The sequence below is a fragment of the Lipomyces chichibuensis genome, assembly GCF_038497645.1.
Source record: "Lipomyces chichibuensis strain CBS 12929 unplaced genomic scaffold V1513scaffold_13, whole genome shotgun sequence".
NCBI classification, from domain to species: Eukaryota; Fungi; Ascomycota; class Lipomycetes; order Lipomycetales; family Lipomycetaceae; genus Lipomyces; species Lipomyces chichibuensis.
The window spans coordinates 108,756-134,392 of record NW_027117465.1 but is presented as its reverse complement, the minus strand read 5'-3'; the positions used below and the strand labels follow the sequence as shown (position 1 = coordinate 134,392).

The window sequence follows — 25,637 nt, the reverse complement described above, 5'->3', positions numbered from 1 at the left end:
TGCATGCAAAACTATCGATTGAGCATCACACTCTGGTAGATAGTAGTCTGCTGATTTCGATGCTAAGCCTAGGTCCTCGATAAGCCTAATCGCCGCATTGGCAAATACGCGCTCTCTCCATGTTTCGGTATCATTCCTACTGATGCCAAACTCTGCCAGTAGAATGAATCCCAAGGGTAATTTGTAGGCTTTCCCGTTTAGAGCGGGGCTTGTACCTGTGACGTCACGATCGTTGTCCACGAGAGTCGAGCACAGCAGAATCGCAGACACAAGACCTATCATACACACCACTCCCATATACATTGTTAAGATATCCGTGCGCTAGCGTATGTCACAGGCGATCTCTGGCAAATAGCCATCAGAATTTCTTACGCAATGGGCATCTTCTCGATGTTTAAGACCGGCGTGTTTCCTATCTGTGCTCGAGTCGCTCCACCATCTTCGTTACTTGCCAAATCAACTAGTTCGCGATTTGGTCAAAACGCGACTCGAATTTTCGGGCGACAGCAGTCAGCGACTAAAGCACGACTTTATCAGACTAATTCATCCATTAATTGGAGACGTGGTGTTCTGTATTCGTCGGTGTCGGCCATCACATTGTTCGCGACGTCAGGATCCTCAACCATTCGGTGCGATGCTACTGGTGGTCGCAAGCACTACTCAGATTCAAGTGCGACAGTTGCCCAAGAAATCCTCTCAGATGAGCCCAGGAAATTAGGTGGTCTTGACTATCGGGAGCTTGCCATTGGCAGTTTCACTGGACTATTTGTTGGATTATTGATTGGCAAATTCAGTCGCGTACTCGCGTTCCTAGCAGGAAGTACATATCTATTTCTCCAAGTGAGTATTAATCTTCGTCGACGCTTGCCATACCCGCGAAGTGACTGACATATTGCACAGTTCCTAGCCAGCCGACGGGTGATCACGCTGCCATATAATCGATTTTACACGTGGGCAAAAAAGCGCTACGGAAATAAGGAATTAATTTTGGAGAACCTGTCGTTCAAGGTTGCCTTTGGTGCAGCAATGGTTGTCGCTGCTGCAAGTGCATAGTAGTCTCTACGGAATTTTGATATGTATCTGCTACATCGGTTTTATGGGGAAACAATTTTAGTAGTCATGTAAATAGCAAAGCATGTATTGATAAGATAATTTGCACAAATTACAAAGTCAATCGTATTTTACCTCATGGCACCACCATGTTCTAGAATCCAAGTAATTATCTCATCATATAAGTTATCTCCTAGAAGTGCCACCGAATCCTGTTGACGGTCTGTCGCGGGAGTCACGATCTCTTGATACCGAGCTTGAGCTTGTCCAAGCGCTTCGGCCACCGAATGAAGACCCGTATCGTCTTGCCCCAGAGCCATAATCATCATAAAACGTAGCGTTCTCGGAGGTAGTAGTCCCGGAATTGGCGAATCGATGATACAGCGCCGTAGCAGCTGCCCCCGCTCCTAAACCAGACCAAAATCCCGGTCTCCATTGACTTTCTTGTTGATATTGCTGCCATTGTCTTCGTTGATCGCCTTGTGTAGATGAAAACCACTTGCCGCTCCCATTACCATTATCATAACGAGAATAAGGCGGTGGAGGTGGCCCGCCGTCTCCTCCGGTATCGTTGTCATTATCAAACCAGCTTCCAAAAAATGAACGTGTTGGTCGGCGTCGCGCAGGTGTTGGGCTGATATTTGCTCGACTCGAAAAGTTCCACACCACATAGTATGCCAAGGCTATGAAGCCAAGGAACATTAGCAGAGTCGACAAATACGAAGAGTCTAAATCCACACACCGGCGGTTAGCTTCAATGCGATTCAGCACGAAAGACCTGCACTTACAGTCAGGTCTACCATAAGATTTGAAGTAGCTCGGTTTCCCATACCGAGCATAGCCCGCATCTGTCAGATGTATGGTATATTCCACACCGCAAGATCCGCGTAAAATATGCGGATCATCTGCAGACGAATATCCTTCGCAGACTACCTCTGTCTTACCAAGCCTAGATATTACCGTTAGATAAATATTTCTCTGTCTGGCAATGTAACCTGATGGCTGACCACTCACCTGAAGTATCCAGGAATGTCCGCTGAGCACTTCCATTGCACGTCCTCGCTGCCTCCCTCTCCAGATCCCATGTTCCTGCATTGCATGACCTCGACTTCGTACAGATCTTTAGCATCCCCACCAACCACTTTCAGCTGGGGAATAGGCTTCAGGCGCCTACCTGTAGTCATGACATCTTTTCGTAATGTTAAAGTCTGTACTTTTGATAATAGCCCTCTTTTGTCACCTCCAAAGGCTGAGATCGACTGTGGAAGGGCTAGAATCAAGACAATGATCTCCACTAACTGTATTGCTTTGATCTTCATGCAGAGTATTTCCTAATGCCTTGCTATTATTTTTTACTGGCTTCAAATATAGCGCTTCAGTGTAGTAGGTGTCACATCTAGTTCCTGGAAACAGCCGATACTGGAAGCAGCTGCCAACGACGGCTAAAACGGCCGGGACTAATGTGGTACGCGTGGCCTTTATGGTGTTCGTTGGGAGTTCTGGAAGCCACGTATCATAGCGTTCATGACTTTCGACACTCAATGACATAATGCTCGTTCCTTTACCATCTACTTTACAATTCAGTTACACAGTCCTCCAACGAAAGTGGCAGGAATAACGTATTGAGGTTCGTCACAAGTAGACGCACAGTAGAGCATGTCCGAGCGCAGGTTGCGACTTACCATCCGCAATACATTTGCCACCAATGGAAATGCTCTACGTCGAACGTCGAAACTGATATTATAAAGATTATAAAGAGATAATGACAAATGTGACACTGCTATTGTGTAATCATACAAAAACAAAAAAAATGCACTACTGAACGCTTTACCATATACAACTAACACAATCCACGATCAATATACTATCCTAAGACGCAACAAGAAACTCAAGGCGCATAATTTATGACGCGGACATTCCCCTAATCGAGTTAGTACACGATGATTTCTCCTGTTGCAATAATGTGGAACTTACGTGATGGACAAATCTCTCATGCCCTGCAAAACCTGCTCGACTCTACTATCTAGGAAACCACCAGCGTACTCCTCTCTAGTACTTGGATCCAAATACTGCTGCACCTGAGCCATTCTAGTGTATGCCTCCGAGCAAAATTTAAGCTGGATCTTAACGAGAGCCTCAAATGACGGATCGAGGTATGGAACACGCAAGTCAATCAACTGAGGCAATTCGCTGATGAGTTGATTATTTAAGTCCTCGTAAATCTGTTTGGCAGTCTCGGCATCTTTCTCAGCCTTTGGTAACTTCTGGACATCATCAGATGGTTTGTCGATGAGCTTTTTGACTTTAGACCTCATGGCATCGTAATCCAGCAGCTTGTGGTTGCGCTTCTTGATCGCGTCGTTAATATCCGGAAAGTAGGAGCAGAATCGGGAAATGGGTTCTAAAACTGTCGCACGGTACGGACCATCCAAGGCTTTGACGGTGTCGGCGTCGAGATCTTCGACCGCCGTGCGGTAGAATTTGCTCACACCATCGTTGACGCCGGCCTCTCCGTAGAAAGCGTCAATCGTTTCAGCGATACGTGTCTGAGCAGCAGTCATAGCTATCCAAAACTGTCAGCCGTTCTCATTCATATCATCAAAATGCCATAATCTACGCACCTCGTAGCGAATCGAGGTAACCTTTGGCTTCCTTCTGTAACTTGTTGGCGGCCGATTCGAGACTGAAATTCTTTACTCAGCATCCATATTCGAGCTTAACATCTCCAGACAAGTACTCACGTTCTGAACCTGCGTTCTTCTAGCTCAAACTCCCTGTCAATCGTTTTTTCAATCTGACCTGTCTTCATCATGACCTGCACAGTCCTTCCGTTAGTCCGACATATCCACGATCGCTCTTCCTGCGAAAGGGAGCAGATAAACTTGTTTCAGGCACATAAACTAAACCGAAACCACATACAGTTGTACCGGCACGATTCACTGCCTTCTTAAACCCGGACCAACTCATCGTTGTGGCAGAATTATGATATCAGTCGCAGCTATATATAGTAGTCACACGGATTCAGATTACTTCCAATAGAGTCAATAACACAAAGAATGAAGTAAGTCTCTTGTGATTAAATAATAACGGGGATGAGAGAAAAACCGGCAATGCAAGGTGAGAGCGTCGTAGCCTCGAACTGATGACGGTGCGCTGAGGCCGCAGCGCTGACGACTGACTGACGTTACGCGCAACGGATGTCACGGATACAGTTCTGCATCACTCGGTCGTGTTGTGCGTATTTAGTGTTGCAAGTACGCGAAGGTGGGTGGTTACACTGCCACAATCGGTGCACAGCCACGTACGCTATAGCGCCGCACCAGACCACAGAACCATGGACTTATCGTCGAAGTAATCCAATACACTATTGCTCCGATTCAAGTTGATCGAGATCCGTATCGGTACGGAATACAACGCTCACTATGCTGAATGAAGGCGAATATTCGTTGGTCCCATCACCGGGGTTTGTAGTGAAGACAGCATTGCAGATTCCAACGACGGATCCCACGGCTTCAGCGGGCACAAAAGTATTTTTGAACATATGCTACAATAAGCGTGTTCCTGAAGCGCCAAGTATTAAGACAACTCGAAATTGTGCTAATGTGTTCTAACAACTTCAAAGGCGGATTTGAGAAAATTGAAGAGGCAATAATGCGTGATGATTGGGCCATACCGGTCATTGTGTCGTCGGCAAGAGAAGATACGGATAAAGGTATTGATGTGTCTACATGTGGCGCGAGAGCTAGACTAACTGCGATTATCTAGCTGGGTCGAAGTGCTTGGTTTACGATTGCTGTGCGAACACGAAAATACTCCAATACGCTCTTCGTGACAGTAACGTCCGCCTCGTCCTCATCGAGTCTTGTTTAGAGGTAGCAGAGCACCATGCAGGAACAGTTTTTTCTCGAGGTATTTTGTCGACCAATGACTGGATACTCTTGAATGCGCTGACATTTTTTTTGCAGACTATAAGCTACCGAAATTAAAGTGGAAAGGCCCTATGGGAGTCCCAATTGTATATCGTGATGAAGCAGCATCATATAAGTCAGTCCTGAATGACGACGCTGCAACGACTAAACCTACCATTGCTTCGACATTAGATGATCTCGCAAAGAATATAACGAATGATGACCACCTGCAGAATGCCAATAATAGTATAAAGGAACCATCGTCCCAGACAATGGCCGAGTCCAATAACTCTTTGTTATTTGTCGAACAGGATGCGGACCAGGGCGCCAATGGTATTTCGTTACTTCCGAACATGGTGAACAAAAATTCGAAGAAATTAGTTATTGAAGAGATTTATACCAAGTCATCAGAAGACTTGACGCCAACTCCACCAGATAACAAGGCAAAGCCATCTAATGTGAATGTCAGAAATCTGCAAAGAACATTGTTTCCCATGTATCAAGTCTCGGTGACATCAGACGACACAAAGGCGCTTTCCTCAGCAATCTTGGAATTGGTTAGCCCACAGCTGTTAGTTATCAAACTACAAGGGTCTATGTCGAAAGATGTTGAGGTCATGGTTCCTCCCGGGGCGAACTTAGAAAAGATGCAGGTATTCTTTGCAATGGACACAAACAACTTGTCCATATTTTTATGATTGGCCGTAACATATCAAAAACTTGATAACACACGAAGCGAGACCGAGTTGTATTCTCAGTCCGTGCTGGACTGGGCCCACGCCATAGCAGAGGTCGATCTAGATTGTGGAATATGCGGTATGGTCCACTGGTATTAATTGGTAGATGATAACGTGGGTTCAATACTACCGAGAAATGCAATCGCAATTTGAGAACAGCTAGTAGAGATGCCGCTGCTGATACTGATATACACTTCCTAAAATCCGAAGCAAGTCTCGATATGAACGGAACGACGAATTAAATTGTTGTGAATGGCAACACTGAACATCGCTTTGCAGCGCCATCGCCTGGATTTCTGCCATTATGTGAAATAATTATGAAATCAATTACCACTAATAAAATTCAGTGCAAATGCACACTCTGGAAACCGGAAACTAGTAAGCCATGCAGTGTACCCTAGAAAACCAAGCGAAACAGAAGACTAAAACCGCTCCTTTAACCGCGACGCCACAACTCTAAGATTTCCGTACACTTTGCCCGGTGGGCTACCTAAAATTAAACTGACGACGGATTCTCGTGCCATTCTGATATTCTGAAACCCTCCCAATATGTGAATCTTGCTATCTGCAAGGACTATTCGCGTTCGTGTAGCGTTCTCGATAGCGAACTTGGTTTTACCATCTTTGCCTGCTATTCGGCCGATCGCACGGGCGAGATGGTCACCCTGGAGAGACTTGACATCTTTGATTTCAAAGGATTCGATATACAGATCGTCTAGTCGAAGAAGCGCAATAGCGTCCTAGAAAGAGTTAGTTCGGAAATGACGACCAAGCGTTTGGAGGAAACAAACTTACGTCGACGTCGAAACCAAGGGTAAATGCTTTAATAAAGTCGGCACCCTTCTGAATAGCACCGGCATCATCAGTCTGTCTATTTGTCTATTTTCATTCCGTCAGCATGCCGTCTCCTGTATAGGTACCACATCGCCATATATACCCTTAATTCTACAGTCTTTGTTCGAATGTTCATTCTCACTTGTAATTTCAGATGCTCAACCAGTGGTGGGTATATCTTCGTCCACACGCCCTTCAATGGAGTCATTCTATGTGGTGGAACGGGCACCTTTCGTGATTGTGATTTTACGCGAACCTATATTACATAATGCAATTAATTACTGATCTATGTCCAGCGATTATGTTTACGCACCCGTCTCTCCTTTGCACTTCCAAACTTCGGCCGTCCGTCAAGGTCAATTTCCATGCCAACTGCAGAAGCAGTAGGGACTTCGGTCCCTTCACCTAGACCTGAGGTCGTAGTTGCAAGAGCATCGATCAAAACCTCGTTATCTACCTTGCGATGGTTAGACCCTCTTCCTCCACCGGCTGTGTCCTCGAAAGCAAGATAAAATTGCTAGTTACCATCATAATCATCAACCTCTATCTTTTCAGCCACTATTTCGGCAGGCTTCTCGCGTAGAGCTGTGGGTGCAGGCATTTCGCATAAATTCCAGTGTCCTATTAATTATCCGACAAAAAAATTTGTACATGTTGACGTCGCGTTTGGGAGATCTAAACTCCCGGTATGAAACGTACGCGAGTTCGTCGCAAATTACCCGAGCCAGTACAGGATATACGCGGATAAGTTTGCAAATGCTTAATAGCTTGCATTGCATTTAATCAGGACAAACTTAAATTTCCAGTTTGAGTTTCCTGTCTCCGAGGTTTTGAGTAGTGCCACACGTAAATTTATCTCTCATCTGTCCAGCACCACTTCTTTAGAGGACTTCAGCTAATTAAATCAATATGCACTTATGTGGGACTATATGGTCGATGATAGAACACGACATATATCATTGAGCTGTGAGCTTGATTGGTTTACCGCCTACCGGATGGCATAGAATCGAATCATAACCCCTGTCGCGTGGGATTGAAGACTGGAGAGTTTGAATTGATAGTCAACGCTGAGAAATACGAAAATTATGCAATATAACCTTGCAGCGCGCAATCGACGGCAGAGGGGTACTGGAAGTGGAGGCAGCGGAATCGCGCGATGGTGTCGATGCAGAACGGGAACGGGAACGGCTACAAAGATATCCAAGATGCTTGTAAAACCTCCAAACAGTGACTACTACTTTGAATATACTATCATGTTTAAATTGCTGTCCAGATAGTATTGAGATAAATGATCATATCAAATATGCCTCTTGCACGGCCGATACCTCTATTGGAGTGGCAGAAATACGAGGTGAAGTCTGAGATAACCGACAATATACATAAAAATTATCTTATTCGTTGAAATTACCAAGCGCAATGCCAATACCGCGACACCATCAATAATATGAAGCATATCACTTTCCTCTAAACTCCACTAACATATCCCTGGAATATACATAACGAAAATTCTGACCAATTGCAATTATAAGTGTCCAAATACACACATCTAAAATCAACTCCATTACTGGGACACGAACACTTTATGACCCACCCAGCCTATGACCCCTACCCCATCTAAATGATACACTTGATCCCTCTGGCCGTGAATTAGATGACGTACTTCCGGGCCTTCCAGATGCTGCGGGAGCACTCGGATAGTACGCACGTCCAAACGGCCTTTGCACATGTCTAGTATCTGTTGTCCATCCAGATTCAACAGACCACGCCGCAGGCAACAACTTCTTCAACCATTGCGGAGTCTGGATAATAGGGCTTGGTGGGCTGCCTGGCTGCGACATCTCCAAGTGTTGATACAAGTAGGACGCGACCACGCCGGTTACTGATATGAGAAATGACGACTGACCCCCAATAAGCAGTTTAAACGCAAGGAGAACAGCCGGAAGGTACTTTGCCTTGAACGTGATACCAAAATAAAACTTCACAATCCGCTCAGGATTGTATTGTGACCATGTATGCGTAAGAGCAACCAATAAAGGCGCCAAATATGCCAATCCACCGGTGAAGTAATTCAAACCCTAAAAATGCTAGTTAAATAACATAGTCCAATATTCTAAGATGAAGAAAATGTAATATAGATAGCAAGATGTAGGGAGCCACGACCACGACCACCAGCAATTAATCGTGCAGGCAGGTTTCTCATAACAGCGCCCACGATCCCTGCATATGAATTCTCAATTATATGCGAATGATTGACTCAGAGAATCATACACAGGGCTCAATCTTCTCCATCACCAGAACCCAGAAACCTATGGAGCATAAAGGCCTTGGGGCAGAAACAGGAGTACTCAAATTGAAATGATGTATACAAAATCGGCAAAGCTAAACAAAAACACAACTTACAGCAATAACACTGCCGAGAAGTGTTAGGAAATAGATGTAGTCTGCTGTATATCCTCGAAACTTTTCCATCTCGACATCTTTGCTATAAGTATAAACTAATAGTACAGTTAAACCTATCCTTGAATCACAACGCTAATGTATACTTACACATATAAATCTCCATCAATTTTGACATGGGATCTCCGCCAACAACAAAGAAAGCTGTGACTGAGGCAACAAAGTAAGTACGCGCTCAAATACTATCATAGTCACCCTAACAAGTCGAAATCGACTTACGTGGCCTCCATAATTGCAACTTATATACAGTCAATGGCCAGTAATTAAGAAGCAAAGCCGGCGAAATGACATTCAGAAGAATGCCGAAGGTCGTGCCTATCGTTCCGAGAAGGAACACCCGTGTTATTGGCGGAACCGAGTATATGAAACTATTGGCAAAGGTGTTGGCAAAATCTTTTCAAACTGAATGCAGATCTAGACCTAAAGAGTAAACTGTCGGACTTACTCTACAATCTCGTTGGCCATTGATATGTCGTCCCAGTGAACCAGTTAATTCACAGTCGAAAATTTTCTCACTGAGGAGAAGAAACGAATAAGAATTGAGCAGTAGTGTGGTTTGATCTCCAGCAGATTAAGCAACGACTGGCCTCGAACGTCGAATGATCTCGGTTGAGCACCACAGCATCCCCAAACCCTGATGGCCAGCTGGATCCACCGTATTCCTTAGCCCTTGTTTGCACAAGTGCAGCGTGTCGCACGCATAATTGATTTGACGCGTTCTGTTCGCGTCGCACGCGTCTCTCTTCTTTCCTTTGTACTCGGTTCCGTCCCTTTGACAAAGTTCCCGGCACAACAGCGCCCTCGGCGATTTTCCGCTTACGCACTCGATTTCAAGAATCACGCCGTCACCGTACATAGATAACCAACCCTTGAGCCGACATGGGCGCTGACGGTCGTCTCGCGCTACTACGTGAGGCGAAGAAGCTGAAGGCAGAGGGCAAGTCGCGCCTGTCGACCTACAAACTAGAGGAATCCGAAGCAATCTACGATGAAGTTGACGAAGCAGGGTTTAAGCAAGTTATTCGAAAGAGATTGATGAATGAAGACTTTGTCGTCGACGATAATGGACTGGGATACGCCGATAACGGAACCTATGATTGGGACCACACTGGAGAATATGAAGAGAGTGAAACTGACGACGACGGTCCCAAAAGAAGTGAGCAACTTGAAATAGTTACAGATTTATATGGTGTGGTGCTAACGGCTATTCCACAGAGAAGAAAAAATCAAAGGAGAAGAAAGGCGGTGACTCCAAGAAGCAGGAAAATGCGATGGAGAAGTTCGTGTCCAAATCGTCCTTCTTACCGAAGAATGGTGCACCTGTGCGTATCAATAGAGGCGCGACATGAGATATATCGGCTAAATTTGAGTTTAGAGAATTGCTGCTGCGGACGATAAGGACTTTATGGAAAACTTGCTAGGAGAAGTCGAGAGAGCCAGTACGCGCAAGCCAACACGGAATACATCGTCCGGACTAGGAAATTTCACGAGCTTTTCTCGTTCGCTTGCAAAGCAATACGACTCACCTCCTCTTCGAAGTAGGCCAGTGAATTTGACTAGCTCAGACGTTGCAAGAGAGGACGCGGGTCCTGTCGAACTATCCTCGCCTCACAATGGGAACATGATGGACGTAAAGATGGAGGAGACTGACCACACAATGAACTTGCCGTCGTCACCGAGTGAGTTAAAGTCCAAGTCCAAAAGTTATAAAAGGTTCGAGCAGGTTTCCGACCATGACGATTCCAATATGAGTGATAATGGTACCTTTGACCGGTCAAACGTCGTATTCAATGCTGAGGATGAGCAAGTCGAAGAGGAAGAAGACGAGCAGGGGGAAGATCTGGCAATCGAGAGACCTACTGGTGCATCCACAAATATTCCTGTCATGAGTGTCAACATATCCGCATCTAAGCCTTCGCTACCAAAAGCAAAGCCGAAGTCGGTCACAGATGACCCACGCACTGACCCAGTTGAAGGCTCAGACATGTGGACGACCATGAATTCAGCACTTCCCGTTGCATTGGCATCATCTCCAGCTCCGAATATGGCGCCAACAGTCGGAAAGCTTCCTTTATCTGAAGTCGAGGAGGACGATGGAAGTGTCAAAATGTTCTGGACGGATTACTGCGAGTTGGGCGATCGCTTGTTACTTTTCGGCAAGACGAAGCATAAGAAGTCGAATACCTATGTCAGTTGCATGGTTCAAGTCAGCGGTATCATGCGAAAGCTTTACTTCCTACCGCGATCTCATCGCGTCGGTAAGAGTGATTTTCTACGGACCATAGCTAGGGTTTTGGGCTAACATTCTAGTAAACGGAATCGAGACGGAAGAACAGGTGACCATGCAGGAGGTGTACACCGAAGTGTCGAAGCTGTTCAGCAAAGACAAAATCGAATGGCGGTCCAAACCATGCGAGCGTAAATACGCATTTGATCTTCCAGACATTCCTCACCAGAGCTCGTATCTTATGGTCCTGTATCCGTACTCCCATAGACAGTACCCACAGGACTTAAAGGGCGAGACGTACACGCACGTTTTTGGTACATGTACTGCACTTTTTGAGCAATTTGTGTTGATGAGGCGAATTGTGGGGCCGTGTTGGTTAGAACTTCGGGATGTCGATGCAAAGAGCATCACAAATGTAAGTTTCTCGCATGTTTGTTATTGGTAAATGACTAATTGTCACAGTCATCCTGGTGCAAAGTCGAGCTTGCAGTCAACAGTCCAAATGCCGTCACGCCGCTTCCAGATGGAGACGCGCCACAGATGACATTGATGAGCATCGCGCTCCGTACAGTAATGAACCACAAGGACAACAAGCAGGAAATCGTGGCCATTAGTGCCCGCGTGTTTGACAACATCCATCACGACACGACCGAATCTCCGGAGAACCTGCGTCCGTACACGTTCACGATCGTGAGACCTATCGGCTCTGTATTCCCGGCTGGTTTCGAGGCCGAAGTTAAACGGAAGGGCCGTGGTACGATATCGCTTGAGAGAAATGAGCAAGCGTTGCTCAGCAATTTCCTTGCTCGGGTACAGAAATATGATCCAGACGTGTTCATGGGACATAACCTCGACTCAGTTGACCTCAACGTCCTGCTGCACCGGATCAAAGCCCGGAATGTACCAAATTGGCACCGAATGGGCCGCGTGAAACGGTCAGAGTGGCCGCGTTCGTTCGGTCGCGGTGGCGCGTCCGCGTTTTTCGCAGACAAACAAGTTGTGGCCGGCCGACTTTTGTGCGACCTTGCGAACGACCTTGGCAAGTCTGTAATGGCGAAATGCCAGTCCTGGAGCCTTACTGAGATGTGCAGTCTTGTGCTCGGCGTGAACAGATACGAGACGGAAGAAGTGGACATGAAGAAGCTGTCGAATTGGACGGACACGGCGACGGGGTTGTTTGAGTATATGATGCACTGTGAACTTGATACGCATTTTATCGCTGCCGTGGCGATCAAGACCCAGATGCTGCCGCTCACGAAGCAGTTGACTAATCTTGCAGGTAATTCCTGGGCAAGGACTATGAGCGGCACGAGGTCAGAGAGAAACGAATACATTTTGTTGCACGAGTTCACGAAGAACAAGTACATTGTCCCGGACAAGCAGCAATTTAATCCTGCGCAGCACAAGAAACAAGACCTGGATGACGACGAAGAACACAACGACGATGATGCCGTCGTTGGATCTAACAAGAAAAAGGACAAATTCAAAGGAGGTCTCGTTTTCGAGCCCGAGAAGGGCTTGTATGACAAATACGTGTTGGTTATGGATTTTAACAGTTTGTATCCGAGCATTATTCAGGAGTACAATATCTGTTTCACGACCGTTGATCGTTCGAATTGTGTAAGTGACAGCATTTCCCATCTATGAGATACACTGTGATTTTAACATTTCTAGACTGAGACGGACGACATGGTACCGGATCCGCCGTCTTCGGATATGCCTCTGGGTATTCTTCCTCACTTGATTGCCACTCTTGTCAGTCGTCGCAGACAAGTCAAGAGTCTGATGAAAGATCCCAAAGCCACTGGCGTCCAGAAATCACAGGTGCGCGTCTTTATGACTCCCTTCTTCGCGGATTCTCTTACTGACAGTCGCAGTGGGACATCAAGCAGCAGGCACTCAAGCTTACCGCTAACTCGATGTATGGTTGTCTCGGGTACACGAAATCCCGGTTCTATGCTCGGCCACTCGCAATGTTAACAACGTACAAGGGCCGGGAGATTCTTACCAACACCAAAGAGCTGGCCGAATCAATGCAACTCAAGGTCGTGTACGGTGACACCGATTCCGTCATGATCAACACGAACTGCGACGTCTATGCGGACGCGCTCAAGATCGGCAATGAGTTTAAGAAGGCCGTGAACGAACGATACCGGCTTCTCGAGATTGACATTGACAATGTATTTCAACGCTTGCTAATGCACGCGAAAAAGAAATACGCGGCGTTAAATTGCGTGGAGGTAAACGGCAAGCTGGAGACGCAGGTCGAAGTCAAAGGTCTGGACATGCGTCGGCGGGAGTACTGCGCTGTTTCGAAAGAAGCGTCGAGTTTTGTGTTGACGAGGATTTTGTCGGGCGAGCCAACAGAGACTGTCGTCGAGAAGATTCACGAGTACCTGCGGGAGCTCGGGGATCAAGTCCGGAAGGACTCTATTCTGCTTCAAAAGTTTGTCGTGTACACTAAACTCGGCAAGGAGCCTGAGCAATATCAAGGCGGCAAATCGATGCCACAGGTCCAGGTTGCTTTGAAACGGAAAGCCCGTGGGGAGAAAATCTTCGCGAACGACGTTATACCATACATCATTGCTGGCGGAGAGGGCAGTAATTTCGCCGAGCGCGCCTATCCCCCGCCGGACGTCACGAAGGCCGGCTCAGACCTCAAGCCCGACCATGAGTACTATCTCGCGAAGCAGATTTTACCGCCGATCGAACGTCTTTGCGGTGCGATTAACGGCACGGATGTGATGCGGCTTGCCGACTGCCTCGGACTCGACACTCGCAAGTACGTACTCCACAACTCTGGGGATGCTGGGCCGGCGTTTGACCTTGCGCCGCTGGAGAGCTCAATCAGCGACGCCGAACGGTTCCAGGATGCCAAGCGACTAGAGTTGCGATGCCCGTCGTGTTTGAATGAATTCCAATTCGAAGGCCTCTTGCAGTCGGGCAAGATCTGCACGCCGTCCGGTATTCGGTGCGACAAGTGCGAGAATCATCTCGCCGTGTTCTCGATCGTCGCGCAATTGGAACGTCAGATCCGGCGGGAAATAACACAGTATTACAATGGTTGGGTTGTGTGCGACGACAGTTCATGCGGGAACCGAACGCGGCAGATAAGCGTGTACGGCAAACGGTGTATCGGGAAAGACGGTCTTGCGCAGTCGTGTCGTGGAATAATGCAGTTTGAGTACACGGATAAAATGCTATACAACCAATTGCTTTACTTTGACTCGATATTTAATGTGGACAAGGCGAAAGGAAAGGGAGACGTAGAGGTTGATGCGTTGGCGGAGCACAATCGTGCGTCGTTTGAGATTGTGATGGGTGTTGTGGGGAAGTATTTGAGTGACTGTGGACGGCGATATGTGGATTTCCACAATATCTTCGACTTCATGCAGAGGTAGAAGAGACGCATTTGTAATGGATATGTTATCGGCATGTGTACTATAGTTTACTATACATCAATGATCCTCATATTCGAGTCCATCTTCGTCATCCCGTACTCTGTCCCCGTCCATGTTGTCCCTGGCAAGCATGGCCTCCAACGCAGAAATATCGCCGGGAAAGCTCTCTCTCCGCCGCCCCCCCTGTGCAACAGGCAACCTCCCGTCAGCAGTAACATGCTGCATCAAGTTCTCCCTCTTGATCTCCTGAATCTCCTCTCTCCTCTGCGCACTCGCCATGTCCTCATTACTCATTCTGGCAAACTCTACCGGGCTAATTTCGCCTTCCGCGAGCCGCCGGGCAAGCGCAGGATTGTGTTTTAAGTTCAACAATTTCTCGCGCAGGACCGGACGATTGATGTGGCCGTTGTTCATATCGAACAATGCTTCCTCGACCGCGGTGCCGATGCTAGATATCGACGCACGACGAGCGGGTGGGAGCGGCGGCAAGCCGCCGCCGCCGGCGGTGTCGGCGGACGTGCAGACGGACGACTCGATTGCGTTGGAGATTGCTATAGCTGACTTTCTTCGTGCATCAGTCATGCTCGTTGATAAATTCGACAGCAAACGTAAAATTATTCCCACAGGTTAAAAGTTGCGAATGACAATTAAATACGATCCGTTCCGGAAGGGAGGAGGTGGGATGATCATCCCCGCCAGCGCTCAACGTAGAGCTGTGCGGCTCGTGATCTTAACTCTATTGCGTCATGCCACATTAGCGTCATGCGTCCTCCGCATCACCGTGGCGCATGATCGTGAGGCGCGAATCGTAGTGGCTGTGACTTGGGGTGGTAAGGGGGGGCAATCACGCCGGGGGATTACAGATCACGCTAGTGCTGCGAGTGGAACCTAATTTTATTTGATCTGGAGTGTGGGGGTTGACGTGTGGCTCATTTGTTGTGACCGTGGCTGTCCACCCCGTTCAAGTTGCGGGACCCACAATTGGCCAAAAGCGGAAGCCAACGCGCGGTCGGAACTAAAAATCAAATGTTCTCGAACTCAATGGAATAACAGGCACAATCCGATTTAAACTCTCCGACATCTCCGATTGGGGTCCACTCTTGGCAACTCCGCGCTGGCCTCATCTCCACATTTTCGCTTAAAAGCAGAATATGCACCATGCATTGTATGTCTTGCCACCTTGCAGGCAAAATCTGATTTTACCATTTGCTATGTACACAGAATTGAACATATTTTTGCAACGGAAGTTCATAATTAATATTGAGCTAAGGACAATAATCACTAAACTTTTGTTCAGTCACTCACGTTGAATAACACGAAACTATTTTAAACTCCGCCCAGCTAAAATAACCGATGCAAAAAAAAATAACGAACCGACAACGACAAAAGATAATACATAAACAACGCCATGAATAAATAACAAATAATAATAACACAAGAGCTAACTATGTAAAATATGTACTCAACTATAGACAGCACAAATCCAGCACATGTTGATGAAATAATAATGCAAAGTAAACAATACACATTCTCAATCACACAAGCACGACTAAAATATGCTTCACGCGAGAATAACGACAAGTAATTCCAAACTGTAGAAATTCGCCCATACCTTCCCATTTCCAATATCCAATGCAAAATCAATGTAAAAAGATGCCAAAGTGATACTCCGCCGCCCTTCAAATCATAATGTCATATCTCAAAATATAATTGATTCTCTACCAACCTCGAGCATGATATCCGAACTCGGTGTGGTCAAACTCCGCGCGGTCACCGTAGCTGCTTCCAGCCACGACGCGAGATGGTTCAGGATAATGCGTCAGGTTGGCAACGTCGTGCGAAGTGTGGCGGCGTTTCAGAAGCGCTGCAGCCGTCACGTTCTTTTGTTGACGCTCCCAGAGTAAGTTCCGTCGTAGTGATTCCGACAGCTCGGTAGCTAACATGTTGCGCCGGGTACTGCGTGGTGACAACGGTGGTTGCGATTTCGACGCAATCGATGCTGATGAAGCGGTTACTGGCACAATGACGGGCTCGGTGGTCGTCGTCAACTTCGACGAGCGGTTTTCCCTCTCGACACTTTCGGACGGCATATGGTGCTCTAGAATTGGCCCCACAGCCGGCTGGTTATGGTGCACTGTAGCGGACGCACGACGGGACGACGCTATTTGCTGCTGTTGTAATAACTGCTGCTGGATCTTTGACGACCGCGACGAATTCTGTTGTGCATACGTGGCAGCAATAGCAGGTGTAGACCGCGATCCGACAGTTGCCAACGTCACTCGTTCCGGCTCGGTGTGTAGCAATGTCGACAACATCGACGGACGAGATGTAATCATCGGCCTCTCTTCCCGTACGAAGAACGAGCTCTCGTCAAAGCTAGGCGGTCCACTCTCGTCAACGGAGTCCCAGTCAGAGTCAGCGTCGTCGATCGCGCTTTCGGAAACCACATCCTCATCGTCATCTTCAATGTCGTCGTCTTCGTCGTCCTCAATCTCTCCTGATGAGGGAATTGTGACAACTTCTTCTCGGAACGACGTTCGCTTGTGACCACCCTTGCCATTAAATGCGGAAGAGGCGGCTGGCGGTGGCTTCTTCCCACTAAACGAACTTCGTAAATTCGACGCCTGGCCGGTGGTGGCCATGCCGTTGCCCGCTGGTGAGACACTCTCGCCGAAGCCGTCTGATTCACTTGGCGATGATTCTATGAAAAACATCTTCTTTTTATCTCCGGCGTTGCGGGCCGCCACACGTGCCGCAAAACCACCGGCACTGTCGTTTTTGGAGACCGGCTGAGGCTGCGATCGGGGTGGCGCAATAAACAGCTCGCTCCGGACGGAATGCACAGAAATTGCAGAAGGTGAGAATCCGCGTACGATGCTAGTGGAGGACGGTGCTGCTCTAGACAAGTGCCGGTCCGAGTCGGTCTCTGAGTCGGAAGTGTAAGCGGACCGCGGCAGCGGCTGCTTCTGGATTGGAATATCGACGGCAACTGGTTTTTGCGCAGGCACAGCGACAGATGGCTGCTTGGGCATGACCAACGCCGATCCAGCGATTTCCTTATTCGCCTCTATCAGGCTTTTCTGTTTCTGTTGTAGGGCGAGTTGTTCTGACCGAAGAGCCTTCCAGTGTTCGTCCTGCGCAATGTTAAAAGTCTCTATAACTTTCTGAAACCTATCGGTGGTGCTGGACTTTTGCATCGGTGGCCGAGAAGGCTTTGGGGCTTGCGCGTGGTGGTCAGACGACGCGGACTCGACACTGGACGAGAGATCAGGACACGGGGAGCTGGATGAGGAGGATTTGGAAGAGCGGTGGACGGCGTCGTTAGTAACGAACGCCTCGCGGTTCCAGAGCCGCCAGGACAGGTTCTCGAGACGACGTCCGTTTTCGAGGTTCTCGGCACATTTGGAGAAGACAGTCCAGATGGAGAAAAGGTTTTCAGCATCGGAGGTGTCTAGCTTTGAGATGTTGTCGACGGCGAGCGAGAGGAACGGGTCCTTTAGTTTCGGCGGCATCGTTGCCGAGTGTCGAATAGGATGTTGATGATGATGGGAGATGGAGATGGTGTTGTGAGAAGAGTACAGTACAGCTTGAAAGAAGAAAGATTGGAGGGGTGGAGAGGAAATGGAAAGAGAAGATGAGGGCAAAGGAGAAGTATTATTGAGTCCCTTCTTTTCTGGGCCGCAGAAAGGTGGGAAGGCAGTTAAACGATTTTTGGGGGAAGTTTGGTGGCATGTGCTCCTGACGGCCAATCGCGCGTCCGGCTTTAGTTCGACCGGGTCATGTGCATGAGCGCCACAAACGCGCTTTCCCCATGTGACCGCCGAAAATTCTCGTGGCGGTGCAAACATGCTGACAGTCAGTAGCGGCGATGCACCGCCACATAGGCATCAACTGCAGCCTCGAGAAGAAGCCCTGAATTGCTTAAAAGTCAGCCAACGCAATTTTTAATAAACCAGCACAGCACATCATATCATAGAATTATAAAAGCAGAAACAGCAGCATCAGCAGCGGGAATAATAATCCTACTACTACTAATAATAATAATAGTAATAATACTATAATAATAACAACAACAACACTCACCCATCGCAACCAGCGCAGATCCGTCCATTGCGCCGTGAACTGCGTGTCCATTTCGTACCCTGTCGGCTCGATGTGACCAATGCGCATGTATTACTGAAACCAGTTCCTGTGATGCTGTTTGTTAGCCCGTGAATGCAAAGTTCTTGTGGAAGTCACACTATTAAACTTGGACAAACTCACACTCGGCGGCAACTGCAGACCAGCGAGTGCCGCGTAGTGCCCACCGAGCACCTGTTCAACTGCTCCGAACGACGCATCCTCCGCGACTTCCTCGCCTTCGTCCCATCCTCGTCCGAGGACTCGTGCGGCCCGACTACCGAGCACCTCGTCTGCGGCCGGCATCGTGTTCGCTCCACGATACACACGCCGGCCCATGGCTGCGTCCGCACCGGCCATTGCGAGCGCCTGTGCGGTCCGCGTTCCAACTGTGCGACGCCCAGCGGCCACCGTGTCGTAGACCGTCAGTCTACGTCTCCTCGCGCCGCCATTCTCATCGTCGACGTCCTCGCGATCTCCATCTAGGTCTCGATCTCGGTCTGCGGTTTCCCTGCCTGTCTGTTGTACCATTGCACTTCGCGTGGCTCGGGTCACTCGCGCCGTAATTAGGCTGCGGCGTCCATGGCGGTGCGTCCGCTTCTCCTGCTCCTCGTATTCAGACCCGTCAGACTGTCCCGGATATTCATTAACGTCGTCCTCATGCGTGCCCTCGGCCTCGAGATTCTCATGTTCATCTTCGACCGTGAACGTTGTCCGCCGTCGTTTGGCGCGGTGCATCGTGACAATCCTAAATGCGCGTAAGCACACACTGCCGAAAACAAATGCGTAGTCGTGTACTAAACAACCGTACGTTTCGTTTCTGAATTCTATACAATCCCGACAATAGCCCACGTCATCAGTAATGAGACTCGCCCGTGCAAATCTCCGCCGTGTAGTTAACAATGAGAATTCAAAGAATAATAAAAATTGGAAGGAAGACTGCACGATCCTTGACGTCTTGTAGATGTTCAATACCAGACGAGAACCGGATTTGTCTCGTGCAGTTGCGGAATAAACGCCGAACTGGTGGCGCGGCTACGCTCCGCTAACAGATTTTCAGGGGCTTCGCGACCGTACTATTATTATTGTCGATATCACCACTACCGAAATTTATTATATCGTCAAAATGGCCGATTTGCAACCGGAAATCGGCCCCGCGCGACCCCCACCACCACCAGATGACGACATCCAGCGTCAGGCATCGCCATTCTCACTCGACAGACAACTTCTCCGCGAACTGTCTATCCCACAGCACATTCCCCCACGATACACCTTCGGCGTCCCTGATTCATCACTCACAGTCCCTTCTCCCGCATCATCGTCTGCATTAACACCGGCCACAGCACTCGCAAAGTTACTAGATGCGAAGCACGGCAAAGCGGGGTTTGATGCGCCGGAGCAAGTGCACTTCAATTACCGCCTAGCAAACGACAGGCAAGTTTTTAATCGCAGCAGACGGCTCGAGCGACTTGTGACCGACGTATTTGGCCATATCAGTGGCTTACATGCGTACGGCTCGAACTTGGCAGATGTCTGGAAGTTAGACGACGTTTTGTCAAATATATATCTGCCGGAAGAGAACTTGCGCGAGACCGACAATGACAGGTTTGCTCCTGCTGGCAAGATGGTTGATGATAACAAACGGGGCCTTGTTACCCCCGAAGTTGTACAGAGAAAGTCAAGGTGGGATCAAATCCAAGGCGAGCAGGATTCACTTGCGAAGGACAATAAATTAGATCGCCATCGAGACACAGCGGAACACGGTCGAGTCAGAACCCGTGATCGAGAACGCGATCCACACGGTGAAGACGTACGAGTTAGACACCGCGAAGACAGACACCGCGACGACAGACACCGCGAAGACAGACACCGCGAAGACAGACAGCGTGAAGACAGACAACGTGAAGACAGACACCGCGACGACAGACACCGCGAAGACAGACACCGCGAAGACAGACAACGTGAAGACAGACAACGTGAAGACAGACACCGCGACGACAGACACCGCCGCGACAGAGACCGTCAATATCGCGACCAAGAACGAGATCGCCACAGACCAGACCGTGTAAGATAATAGGAGGTTATAGAAAACAACATTGTAAATATAGGATCTTCATCTGTAATATATTTTTATATCACCACGTACACATACATTATAAATTACAATCCGTACGCCAAAATCGAATATTTACAACCAGCCATCACAATGAAAGAAGAGACCGAAATATATACAAAACACAAAAGTATGCCATTTACAAAACTTTTTGTATCAAATCGTCAAGGTACTGATACTCATCAAAACAATCTGGAACGCAAGCTGCAGCGACCACAAGCCGACCTTCCTCATCCGGCGAGACCGTTCCTCCTCGTCTTTGACGTTCGCGGCAATCGCCTCGTACACTTCAGCCGATAGATCGTCCATCAGGCCACTATCGAAAACGGTCCAGCTTCCGTCAAATTCACACAGTCGTTTCACAACCCGACAGTTGATCGGAATGTACGTGTTGCGGCTATTGATATATGCCACTATCGGGCGCACCAGCGCGTTGTTAATGTACGACAATTCCGGCGCAAGCAGCGGCACGGCAGCCCGCACATTGTTCAGTTGAACGCGCAGATCAAACACGACGTACTTTTCCGGATCTTTCTTCGCAATGAGGTTACTGCTCGGAATCGCCATCACATCATCCAGGTCAATCTTATTCCAATTCTTCAATCTATGGAACAGTTTCTTCAACAACCACTTATCCTGCGGATCCTTGTCATCCTCCTCATCCATAGGCTTATCCCTGTTTCGCCGCCGCGACCGCAATGTATGTTCCCACCGTTCCACAATCTCGTGCACCACTTTCGAAAACATCGCATCACTGTCATCAGACGGAATCATGATATCCGCAATAATATCCACGTCTCCGCTTGTGATCCAACTAAACGGACCCTCACCTATGCCTCGGTTCAAATGGTCTATATTCACGCCATCTATCCGCAGCCGCGATGTCTTTTTCCACGGATTGGGCTGCGTTGACCGATGTCGATCGTCGTCGCCGAAGTTCGCATTACTCGGCAACTGCCGTGGGTGAATCGTAAACAACGAGTCGTCGTACGAACCAGACATATGATTCGCGCACAGAAAATCGTAGAAAAGCCACTGCTTGCGCAACTGCGGCAAGTCGCATGAAAACATACTGATCTGGAACGGTCGGAAGCCGTCCGGCTGCAAGACGGTCACAAGAGAGTCTTCGAGCACGAAATGGTCAATCTCAAAGTCGCCTGGCCGGTGCTCTCTTTTGTATGAACGCGGATCCACGTTCGGGATCCATTGCACATGCGTTCGATCGACCAGCCCGCGGATGCCCTTGACCTCAACATCCTTCAATATTCCCTTGCCGTTCATCCATTTTCGGAACGACAGTGTCACATTGATAGAGTCCACCGTCAAATCAAATTGCGTGTAATTCCCGTCATCAATATCTTCGTCGATCGCTGGTATTATTTCCTTGCCCTCATTCGCAGAAGATGCTGCGGCAGCCGCTGCTGCTGCCGCGGCCGTCTCTGGCGAGCCTTTTGTCACTCGGTTGCTGTTCTTGCCTGGGCGCCGGGACACGAACACGTTTCGAAACGCTATCACCCCGTCGTTCCAATGCGGTACAATAGCGCTCTCGAATACGACCGTGATTCCCGTTTCTTTGGTCAGATAATTTCCAATCATCCTAGCCAAAGTTTCTACACTCGTCAGCTCAACTATATCGCTTTAAAAAATACATGACAACTCACCCTGAGCGAACACCGTGTTCGCAGTGAGAATCACCAAAGAGAAAAACGTAGTTGTTCCGAGAATCACCCACAACACATTCCCGACAATCAACCACGAAAAAAATGCAGACATGTCATCCATATTAAACGGTCTAACTTGTCGAATCAGTGTCCACTTGAACCGGATCCGTAGTCGATCAAATGCGCCCGTGGCTGCTTTCAAAAGTTCTTCTTTGGTCGGCCGGTGAAGATGACGCGAGACAGTGCTGCCCCAACTTTCATAGGCTGATTCAGTTTTGGATGACTCGTCGGTTTTGTGTCCGGATTTAGACTGGCCGTTCGAGAGTGTCTTCTGGCCTTCGACTGCCGGCTTATGTTGATCTTGAGTGGCCGAATCTGGCGATTGCCTGTCATCTATTTTGTTCTCAACTCTCCTGTTTATCGAAAAGGACCGTGACGGTAGCTGCTGCATCCGGCACCTTGCAAATACCTCCTTAAATTCAACCCGCGTCAACAGCGGCGTAGAATCGAATCGAGCCGGTATCTTCGCTGTCGCCACACGGCTGCTGACAGGCTGCAAGTCTGTTCGAGTTTGAATCCCGCGCGACGCCAATCTGGCCGGCACTCCTTCAAGCCGACCAAAACGCTGAATCAACTGTTTCCGGCATCGACTAATCATTGATTAGTTTAGTACTAAGGAAAGGGTCGCAAGGACCCTGTGTACGAATTGACGGCCAATGTATCTGAGTCTGTCAAATCTTCCGACGGATCGTCCAACCGTCCACGCCCTCGGTATGCACTACTGATCCGAAAATTATGTGAAACTGAAGGTTCCGATGCAGATCAGTTTGAATATCCACACCTCTACCAATAGAGTTTTTCTTGTTGAGGATTGGAGTGAATAACGAGATTTCTTGCTCTGGAAAATTTAATTAGCACGGGTCCTCGTCAGCGTCCCGGTATACTTTTCCCCACACCAGCCACCCGATCACCGTCCATACCAGCGTCAAAGAAAAAATGGACTTCACCCTGAGTCTCGTAAGTCAGATAGCCTCCGGAGGCTACTAATATCTGCCGTGAGACGTAGCGAAATCAGTACAAAAAGTTTGTCGATAAGCAGTGGGCTCTTTTTTTTAAATCATCTGCCGGAACATATTACTATGGACTGCCATAACTGAGATACGCGGCTTGCACTTTCGTAATGGACGAGGGTCTCGTACCAGCCGTCTGACGACGTAGGTTAGGGTCTCCTACTCTAGATGTCTAGAAAAACTTTCGTCATAAAATTTTTCGAAAGCCAATTATTTCACCGCAGTCTGCACTTACGATTATACGTCGTATTTAATTGTCGATCCAAATAAACGACAATATGGCGGCTACAGCGAGTGATTCCGGGGATTTTCTAATTAAGCCGGAGAATGTTGGGTCAAATGTTGATACTTCGACATGGCCATTATTGCTGAAAAATTATGACAAGTTGATTGTTAGGACAGGTATGCGTAAACTATGGGTCGACGGATTTAAGTGATTGATGTTAACGACTTTAGGTCATTACACACCTATTCCAAAGTACGCGCTTTTTGTGTTGAGATATTAGACAGATTGCGGGCATTGGCTAATGAATTATTCGTGCAGTGGGAGCACACCTTTGAAGCGAGATATCAAGAGTTATATTAGCAGCGGTGTCATTAACTTGGATAAGGTATGCCTTACTAGGACAGATTTTGATGCGATCGTAACGACGGTTAACGAATCATTTAGCCTAGCAATCCTAGCAGTCATGAGGTTGTCGCATGGGTTAAGAGAATTTTGAGGTATTCAGTTTTATCCTCGTGTGCCCTAGGAACTCGTCGTCTAACCTTCGTACAGAGTCGAGAAGACAGGTCACAGTGGTACGTTGGACCCGAAAGTCACTGGATGTCTTATAGTCTGCGTCGACCGCGCAACCCGATTAGTGAAGTCCCAGCAAGGCGCAGGTAAAGAGTACGTCTGCGTCTTACGTCTACACGACAGCATCGAGGACGAGAAACTGCTCGTGCGCCAGCTTGAGACGCTCACAGGTGCATTATTCCAGCGTCCTCCACTGATCTCTGCTGTCAAACGGCAACTCCGTATTAGAACTATCCACGAATCAAAATTGATTGAGTTTGACAATGATCGCAAGTTGGGGGTATTCTGGGTTAGTTGCGAGGCGGGAACATACATTCGGACGCTCTGCGTGCACTTGGGCTTGCTGCTCGGCGTCGGTGGACATATGCAGGAGCTGCGACGCGTGCGATCTGGTGCGATGGGCGAGGAAGACAACTTGGTTACGCTCCACGACGTTTTGGACGCGCAGTGGGTGTATGACAACAATCGGGACGAATCATACCTTAGAAGGGTCATCCGACCGCTTGAATCGCTCCTTGTGACGTACAAACGCATCGTCGTCAAGGACAGCGCGGTCAATGCGGTGTGCTATGGCGCTAAGCTCATGATTCCCGGTCTACTCAGATACGAGGCCGGTATCGAGGTCAACGAGGAGGTCGTGCTCATGACGACCAAGGGCGAGGCTATTGCGCTCGGTATTGCGCAGATGTCTACTGTCGAACTGTCGACTTGCGATCACGGCGTAGTCGCGAAGGTCAAGCGCTGCATCATGGAGCGTGATACGTACCCTAGACGGTGGGGTCTAGGCCCTGTCGCCATCGAGAAGAAGAAGCTCAAGACGGAAGGAAAACTCGATAAGTACGGCCGAACGACCGACGCCACGCCTGTGGCGTGGAAGAATGCCTATGTTGACTTGTCGGTTAACGGACATGCTGTCAAGGCAGATAATGAGGCAGTAGAAGACATTAAGATGGAGGAAGCCAAGCCTGAGCCAGTGACGGAGAAGATCAAGGAGGAGAAGACGGGCGAAGACGAAGAGGAAGCTAAGAAAGACGATGGCGAGGAGTCCCCGGAGAAGAAAAAGAAGAAGAAGAGGAAAGCGGATGACGAGAGCGGCGAGAAGAAGAAAAAGAAAAAGAAGAAAGAGTAATCTGGGCCGGGGAAGGGTTGTGTAAGAGTTAATTGCGTTTTTTTGGTTTAAAAGTTTGTTTTATTAGTTAATGCAAAGCGCTTGTTCCATTAGTACTTTGAAATGTAATATGTATTGACTGTACAAAGTATA

At 48.3% G+C, this 25,637-nt stretch overlaps 14 protein-coding genes across 14 annotated transcripts; 5 read left to right on the top strand and 9 right to left on the bottom strand.

Moving 5' to 3' along the window:
• Positions 1-210: 210 nt before the first annotated feature.
• V1513DRAFT_414012 (uncharacterized protein) lies at positions 211-1,174 on the top strand. The gene is made up of 2 exons (XM_066895782.1): positions 211-840; positions 901-1,174. The coding sequence occupies exons 1-2, from the start codon at positions 376-378 to the stop codon at positions 1,051-1,053; spliced, it is 618 nt and encodes a 205-aa protein (XP_066753864.1). The 5' UTR covers positions 211-375; the 3' UTR covers positions 1,054-1,174.
• On the bottom strand, positions 1,123-2,522 carry V1513DRAFT_443690 (uncharacterized protein). Its single transcript, XM_066897856.1, has 3 exons — positions 2,065-2,522; positions 1,839-1,999; positions 1,123-1,778 (listed from the first exon to the last, which is right to left on the bottom strand). Exons 1-3 carry the CDS (start codon positions 2,367-2,369, stop codon positions 1,237-1,239), a joined length of 1,008 nt encoding a protein of 335 aa, XP_066753863.1. The 5' UTR covers positions 2,370-2,522; the 3' UTR covers positions 1,123-1,236.
• V1513DRAFT_414007 (uncharacterized protein) lies at positions 2,508-4,234 on the bottom strand. Its single transcript, XM_066895781.1, has 5 exons — positions 3,970-4,234; positions 3,792-3,865; positions 3,672-3,733; positions 3,025-3,613; positions 2,508-2,971 (listed from the first exon to the last, which is right to left on the bottom strand). The coding sequence occupies exons 1-5, from the start codon at positions 4,015-4,017 to the stop codon at positions 2,953-2,955; spliced, it is 792 nt and encodes a 263-aa protein (XP_066753862.1). The 5' UTR covers positions 4,018-4,234; the 3' UTR covers positions 2,508-2,952.
• Positions 4,235-4,472: 238 nt separating this feature from the next.
• V1513DRAFT_378431 (pre-RNA processing PIH1/Nop17-domain-containing protein) lies at positions 4,473-5,036 on the top strand (the record flags this gene model as incomplete). The annotated part of the gene is made up of 3 exons (XM_066894982.1): positions 4,473-4,623; positions 4,673-4,762; positions 4,816-5,036. 3 exons carry the CDS (start codon positions 4,473-4,475, stop codon positions 5,034-5,036), a joined length of 462 nt encoding a protein of 153 aa, XP_066753861.1.
• Positions 5,037-5,715: 679 nt separating this feature from the next.
• V1513DRAFT_47594 (uncharacterized protein) lies at positions 5,716-7,174 on the bottom strand. The gene is made up of 5 exons (XM_066900200.1): positions 7,055-7,174; positions 6,843-6,986; positions 6,633-6,785; positions 6,491-6,574; positions 5,716-6,435 (listed from the first exon to the last, which is right to left on the bottom strand). Exons 1-5 carry the CDS (start codon positions 7,064-7,066, stop codon positions 6,118-6,120), a joined length of 711 nt encoding a protein of 236 aa, XP_066753860.1. The 5' UTR covers positions 7,067-7,174; the 3' UTR covers positions 5,716-6,117.
• A 611-nt stretch (positions 7,175-7,785) lies between these two features.
• On the bottom strand, positions 7,786-9,569 carry V1513DRAFT_443676 (Der1-like family-domain-containing protein). The gene is made up of 5 exons (XM_066897855.1): positions 9,432-9,569; positions 9,206-9,354; positions 9,077-9,136; positions 8,930-9,024; positions 7,786-8,604 (listed from the first exon to the last, which is right to left on the bottom strand). The coding sequence occupies exons 1-5, from the start codon at positions 9,449-9,451 to the stop codon at positions 8,110-8,112; spliced, it is 819 nt and encodes a 272-aa protein (XP_066753859.1). The 5' UTR covers positions 9,452-9,569; the 3' UTR covers positions 7,786-8,109.
• Positions 9,570-9,737: 168 nt separating this feature from the next.
• V1513DRAFT_443671 (uncharacterized protein) lies at positions 9,738-14,686 on the top strand. Its single transcript, XM_066897854.1, has 7 exons — positions 9,738-10,142; positions 10,202-10,308; positions 10,362-11,244; positions 11,297-11,628; positions 11,676-12,833; positions 12,888-13,037; positions 13,091-14,686. The coding sequence occupies exons 1-7, from the start codon at positions 9,866-9,868 to the stop codon at positions 14,612-14,614; spliced, it is 4,431 nt and encodes a 1,476-aa protein (XP_066753858.1). The 5' UTR covers positions 9,738-9,865; the 3' UTR covers positions 14,615-14,686.
• V1513DRAFT_443670 (uncharacterized protein) lies at positions 14,612-15,275 on the bottom strand. Its single transcript, XM_066897853.1, has one exon. The coding sequence runs from the start codon at positions 15,194-15,196 to the stop codon at positions 14,672-14,674; it is 525 nt and encodes a 174-aa protein (XP_066753857.1). The 5' UTR covers positions 15,197-15,275; the 3' UTR covers positions 14,612-14,671.
• Positions 15,276-16,128: 853 nt separating this feature from the next.
• V1513DRAFT_47362 (uncharacterized protein) lies at positions 16,129-18,951 on the bottom strand. Its single transcript, XM_066900179.1, has 3 exons — positions 18,878-18,951; positions 18,698-18,803; positions 16,129-18,645 (listed from the first exon to the last, which is right to left on the bottom strand). The coding sequence occupies exon 3, from the start codon at positions 18,460-18,462 to the stop codon at positions 16,333-16,335; it is 2,130 nt and encodes a 709-aa protein (XP_066753855.1). The 5' UTR covers positions 18,463-18,645; positions 18,698-18,803; positions 18,878-18,951; the 3' UTR covers positions 16,129-16,332.
• Positions 18,582-18,806, bottom strand: V1513DRAFT_443669 (uncharacterized protein). The gene has a single exon (XM_066897852.1). It carries the CDS (start codon positions 18,782-18,784, stop codon positions 18,593-18,595), a length of 192 nt encoding a protein of 63 aa, XP_066753856.1. The 5' UTR covers positions 18,785-18,806; the 3' UTR covers positions 18,582-18,592.
• V1513DRAFT_424928 (uncharacterized protein) lies at positions 18,788-19,471 on the bottom strand (the record flags this gene model as incomplete). Its single annotated transcript, XM_066896102.1, has 1 exon — positions 18,788-19,471. One exon carries the CDS (start codon positions 19,469-19,471, stop codon positions 18,788-18,790), a length of 684 nt encoding a protein of 227 aa, XP_066753854.1.
• A 388-nt stretch (positions 19,472-19,859) lies between these two features.
• On the top strand, positions 19,860-20,878 carry V1513DRAFT_413993 (uncharacterized protein; the record flags this gene model as incomplete). The annotated part of the gene is made up of 2 exons (XM_066895780.1): positions 19,860-20,634; positions 20,752-20,878. 2 exons carry the CDS (start codon positions 19,860-19,862, stop codon positions 20,805-20,807), a joined length of 831 nt encoding a protein of 276 aa, XP_066753853.1. The 3' UTR covers positions 20,808-20,878.
• On the bottom strand, positions 20,839-23,623 carry V1513DRAFT_443662 (uncharacterized protein). The gene is made up of 3 exons (XM_066897851.1): positions 23,515-23,623; positions 22,508-23,405; positions 20,839-22,456 (listed from the first exon to the last, which is right to left on the bottom strand). The coding sequence occupies exons 2-3, from the start codon at positions 23,163-23,165 to the stop codon at positions 21,003-21,005; spliced, it is 2,112 nt and encodes a 703-aa protein (XP_066753852.1). The 5' UTR covers positions 23,166-23,405; positions 23,515-23,623; the 3' UTR covers positions 20,839-21,002.
• Positions 23,466-25,628, top strand: V1513DRAFT_464071 (pseudouridine synthase). Its single transcript, XM_066899990.1, has 5 exons — positions 23,466-23,979; positions 24,034-24,055; positions 24,122-24,188; positions 24,248-24,300; positions 24,356-25,628. The coding sequence occupies exons 1-5, from the start codon at positions 23,856-23,858 to the stop codon at positions 25,503-25,505; spliced, it is 1,416 nt and encodes a 471-aa protein (XP_066753851.1). The 5' UTR covers positions 23,466-23,855; the 3' UTR covers positions 25,506-25,628.
• Positions 25,629-25,637: the final 9 nt, after the last annotated feature.

Bases quoted from the DNA above. Each gene is read 5' to 3' on its own strand.
- V1513DRAFT_414012 (XM_066895782.1), top strand. From the start codon at position 376: ATGGGCATCTTCTCGATGTTTAAGACCGGCGTGTTTCCTATCTGTGCT. The intron at 841-900 runs GTGAGTATTAAT...CATATTGCACAG, and splicing joins GTACATATCTATTTCTCCAA to TTCCTAGCCAGCCGACGGGT.
- V1513DRAFT_443690 (XM_066897856.1), bottom strand. From the start codon at position 2,369: ATGAAGATCAAAGCAATACAGTTAGTGGAGATCATTGTCTTGATTCTA. The intron at 2,000-2,064 runs GTGAGTGGTCAG...GGTAATATCTAG, and splicing joins GACATTCCTGGATACTTCAG to GCTTGGTAAGACAGAGGTAG. The intron at 1,779-1,838 runs GTAAGTGCAGGT...GTGTGGATTTAG, and splicing joins ATCTTATGGTAGACCTGACT to ACTCTTCGTATTTGTCGACT.
- V1513DRAFT_414007 (XM_066895781.1), bottom strand. From the start codon at position 4,017: ATGAGTTGGTCCGGGTTTAAGAAGGCAGTGAATCGTGCCGGTACAACT. The intron at 3,866-3,969 runs GTATGTGGTTTC...AGGACTGTGCAG, and splicing joins TGAATCGTGCCGGTACAACT to GTCATGATGAAGACAGGTCA. The intron at 3,614-3,671 runs GTGCGTAGATTA...AGTTTTGGATAG, and splicing joins TTACCTCGATTCGCTACGAG to CTATGACTGCTGCTCAGACA.
- V1513DRAFT_47594 (XM_066900200.1), bottom strand. The intron at 6,575-6,632 runs GTATATATGGCG...GAATGAAAATAG, and splicing joins CAAAGACTGTAGAATTAAGG to ACAAATAGACAGACTGATGA. The intron at 6,436-6,490 runs GTAAGTTTGTTT...AACTCTTTCTAG, and splicing joins CCCTTGGTTTCGACGTCGAC to GACGCTATTGCGCTTCTTCG.
- V1513DRAFT_443676 (XM_066897855.1), bottom strand. From the start codon at position 9,451: ATGGCCAACGAGATTGTAGA. The intron at 9,355-9,431 runs GTAAGTCCGACA...CTTTGCCAATAG, and splicing joins ATGGCCAACGAGATTGTAGA to TTTCATATACTCGGTTCCGC. The intron at 9,025-9,076 runs GTAAGTATACAT...CTGTACTATTAG, and splicing joins ATTGATGGAGATTTATATGT to TTTATACTTATAGCAAAGAT.
- V1513DRAFT_443671 (XM_066897854.1), top strand. From the start codon at position 9,866: ATGGGCGCTGACGGTCGTCTCGCGCTACTACGTGAGGCGAAGAAGCTG. The intron at 10,143-10,201 runs GTGAGCAACTTG...GCTATTCCACAG, and splicing joins CGACGACGGTCCCAAAAGAA to AGAAGAAAAAATCAAAGGAG. The intron at 11,629-11,675 runs GTAAGTTTCTCG...TAATTGTCACAG, and splicing joins ATGCAAAGAGCATCACAAAT to TCATCCTGGTGCAAAGTCGA.
- V1513DRAFT_443670 (XM_066897853.1), bottom strand. From the start codon at position 15,196: ATGACTGATGCACGAAGAAAGTCAGCTATAGCAATCTCCAACGCAATC.
- V1513DRAFT_47362 (XM_066900179.1), bottom strand. From the start codon at position 18,462: ATGTTTGCACCGCCACGAGAATTTTCGGCGGTCACATGGGGAAAGCGC.
- V1513DRAFT_443669 (XM_066897852.1), bottom strand. From the start codon at position 18,784: ATGCGCATTGGTCACATCGAGCCGACAGGGTACGAAATGGACACGCAG.
- V1513DRAFT_443662 (XM_066897851.1), bottom strand. From the start codon at position 23,165: ATGATTAGTCGATGCCGGAAACAGTTGATTCAGCGTTTTGGTCGGCTT. The intron at 22,457-22,507 runs GTGAGTTGTCAT...TGACGAGTGTAG, and splicing joins GAACACGGTGTTCGCTCAGG to AAACTTTGGCTAGGATGATT.
- V1513DRAFT_464071 (XM_066899990.1), top strand. From the start codon at position 23,856: ATGGCGGCTACAGCGAGTGATTCCGGGGATTTTCTAATTAAGCCGGAG. The intron at 24,189-24,247 runs GTATGCCTTACT...CGAATCATTTAG, and splicing joins GTGTCATTAACTTGGATAAG to CCTAGCAATCCTAGCAGTCA. The intron at 24,301-24,355 runs GTATTCAGTTTT...ACCTTCGTACAG, and splicing joins TGGGTTAAGAGAATTTTGAG to AGTCGAGAAGACAGGTCACA.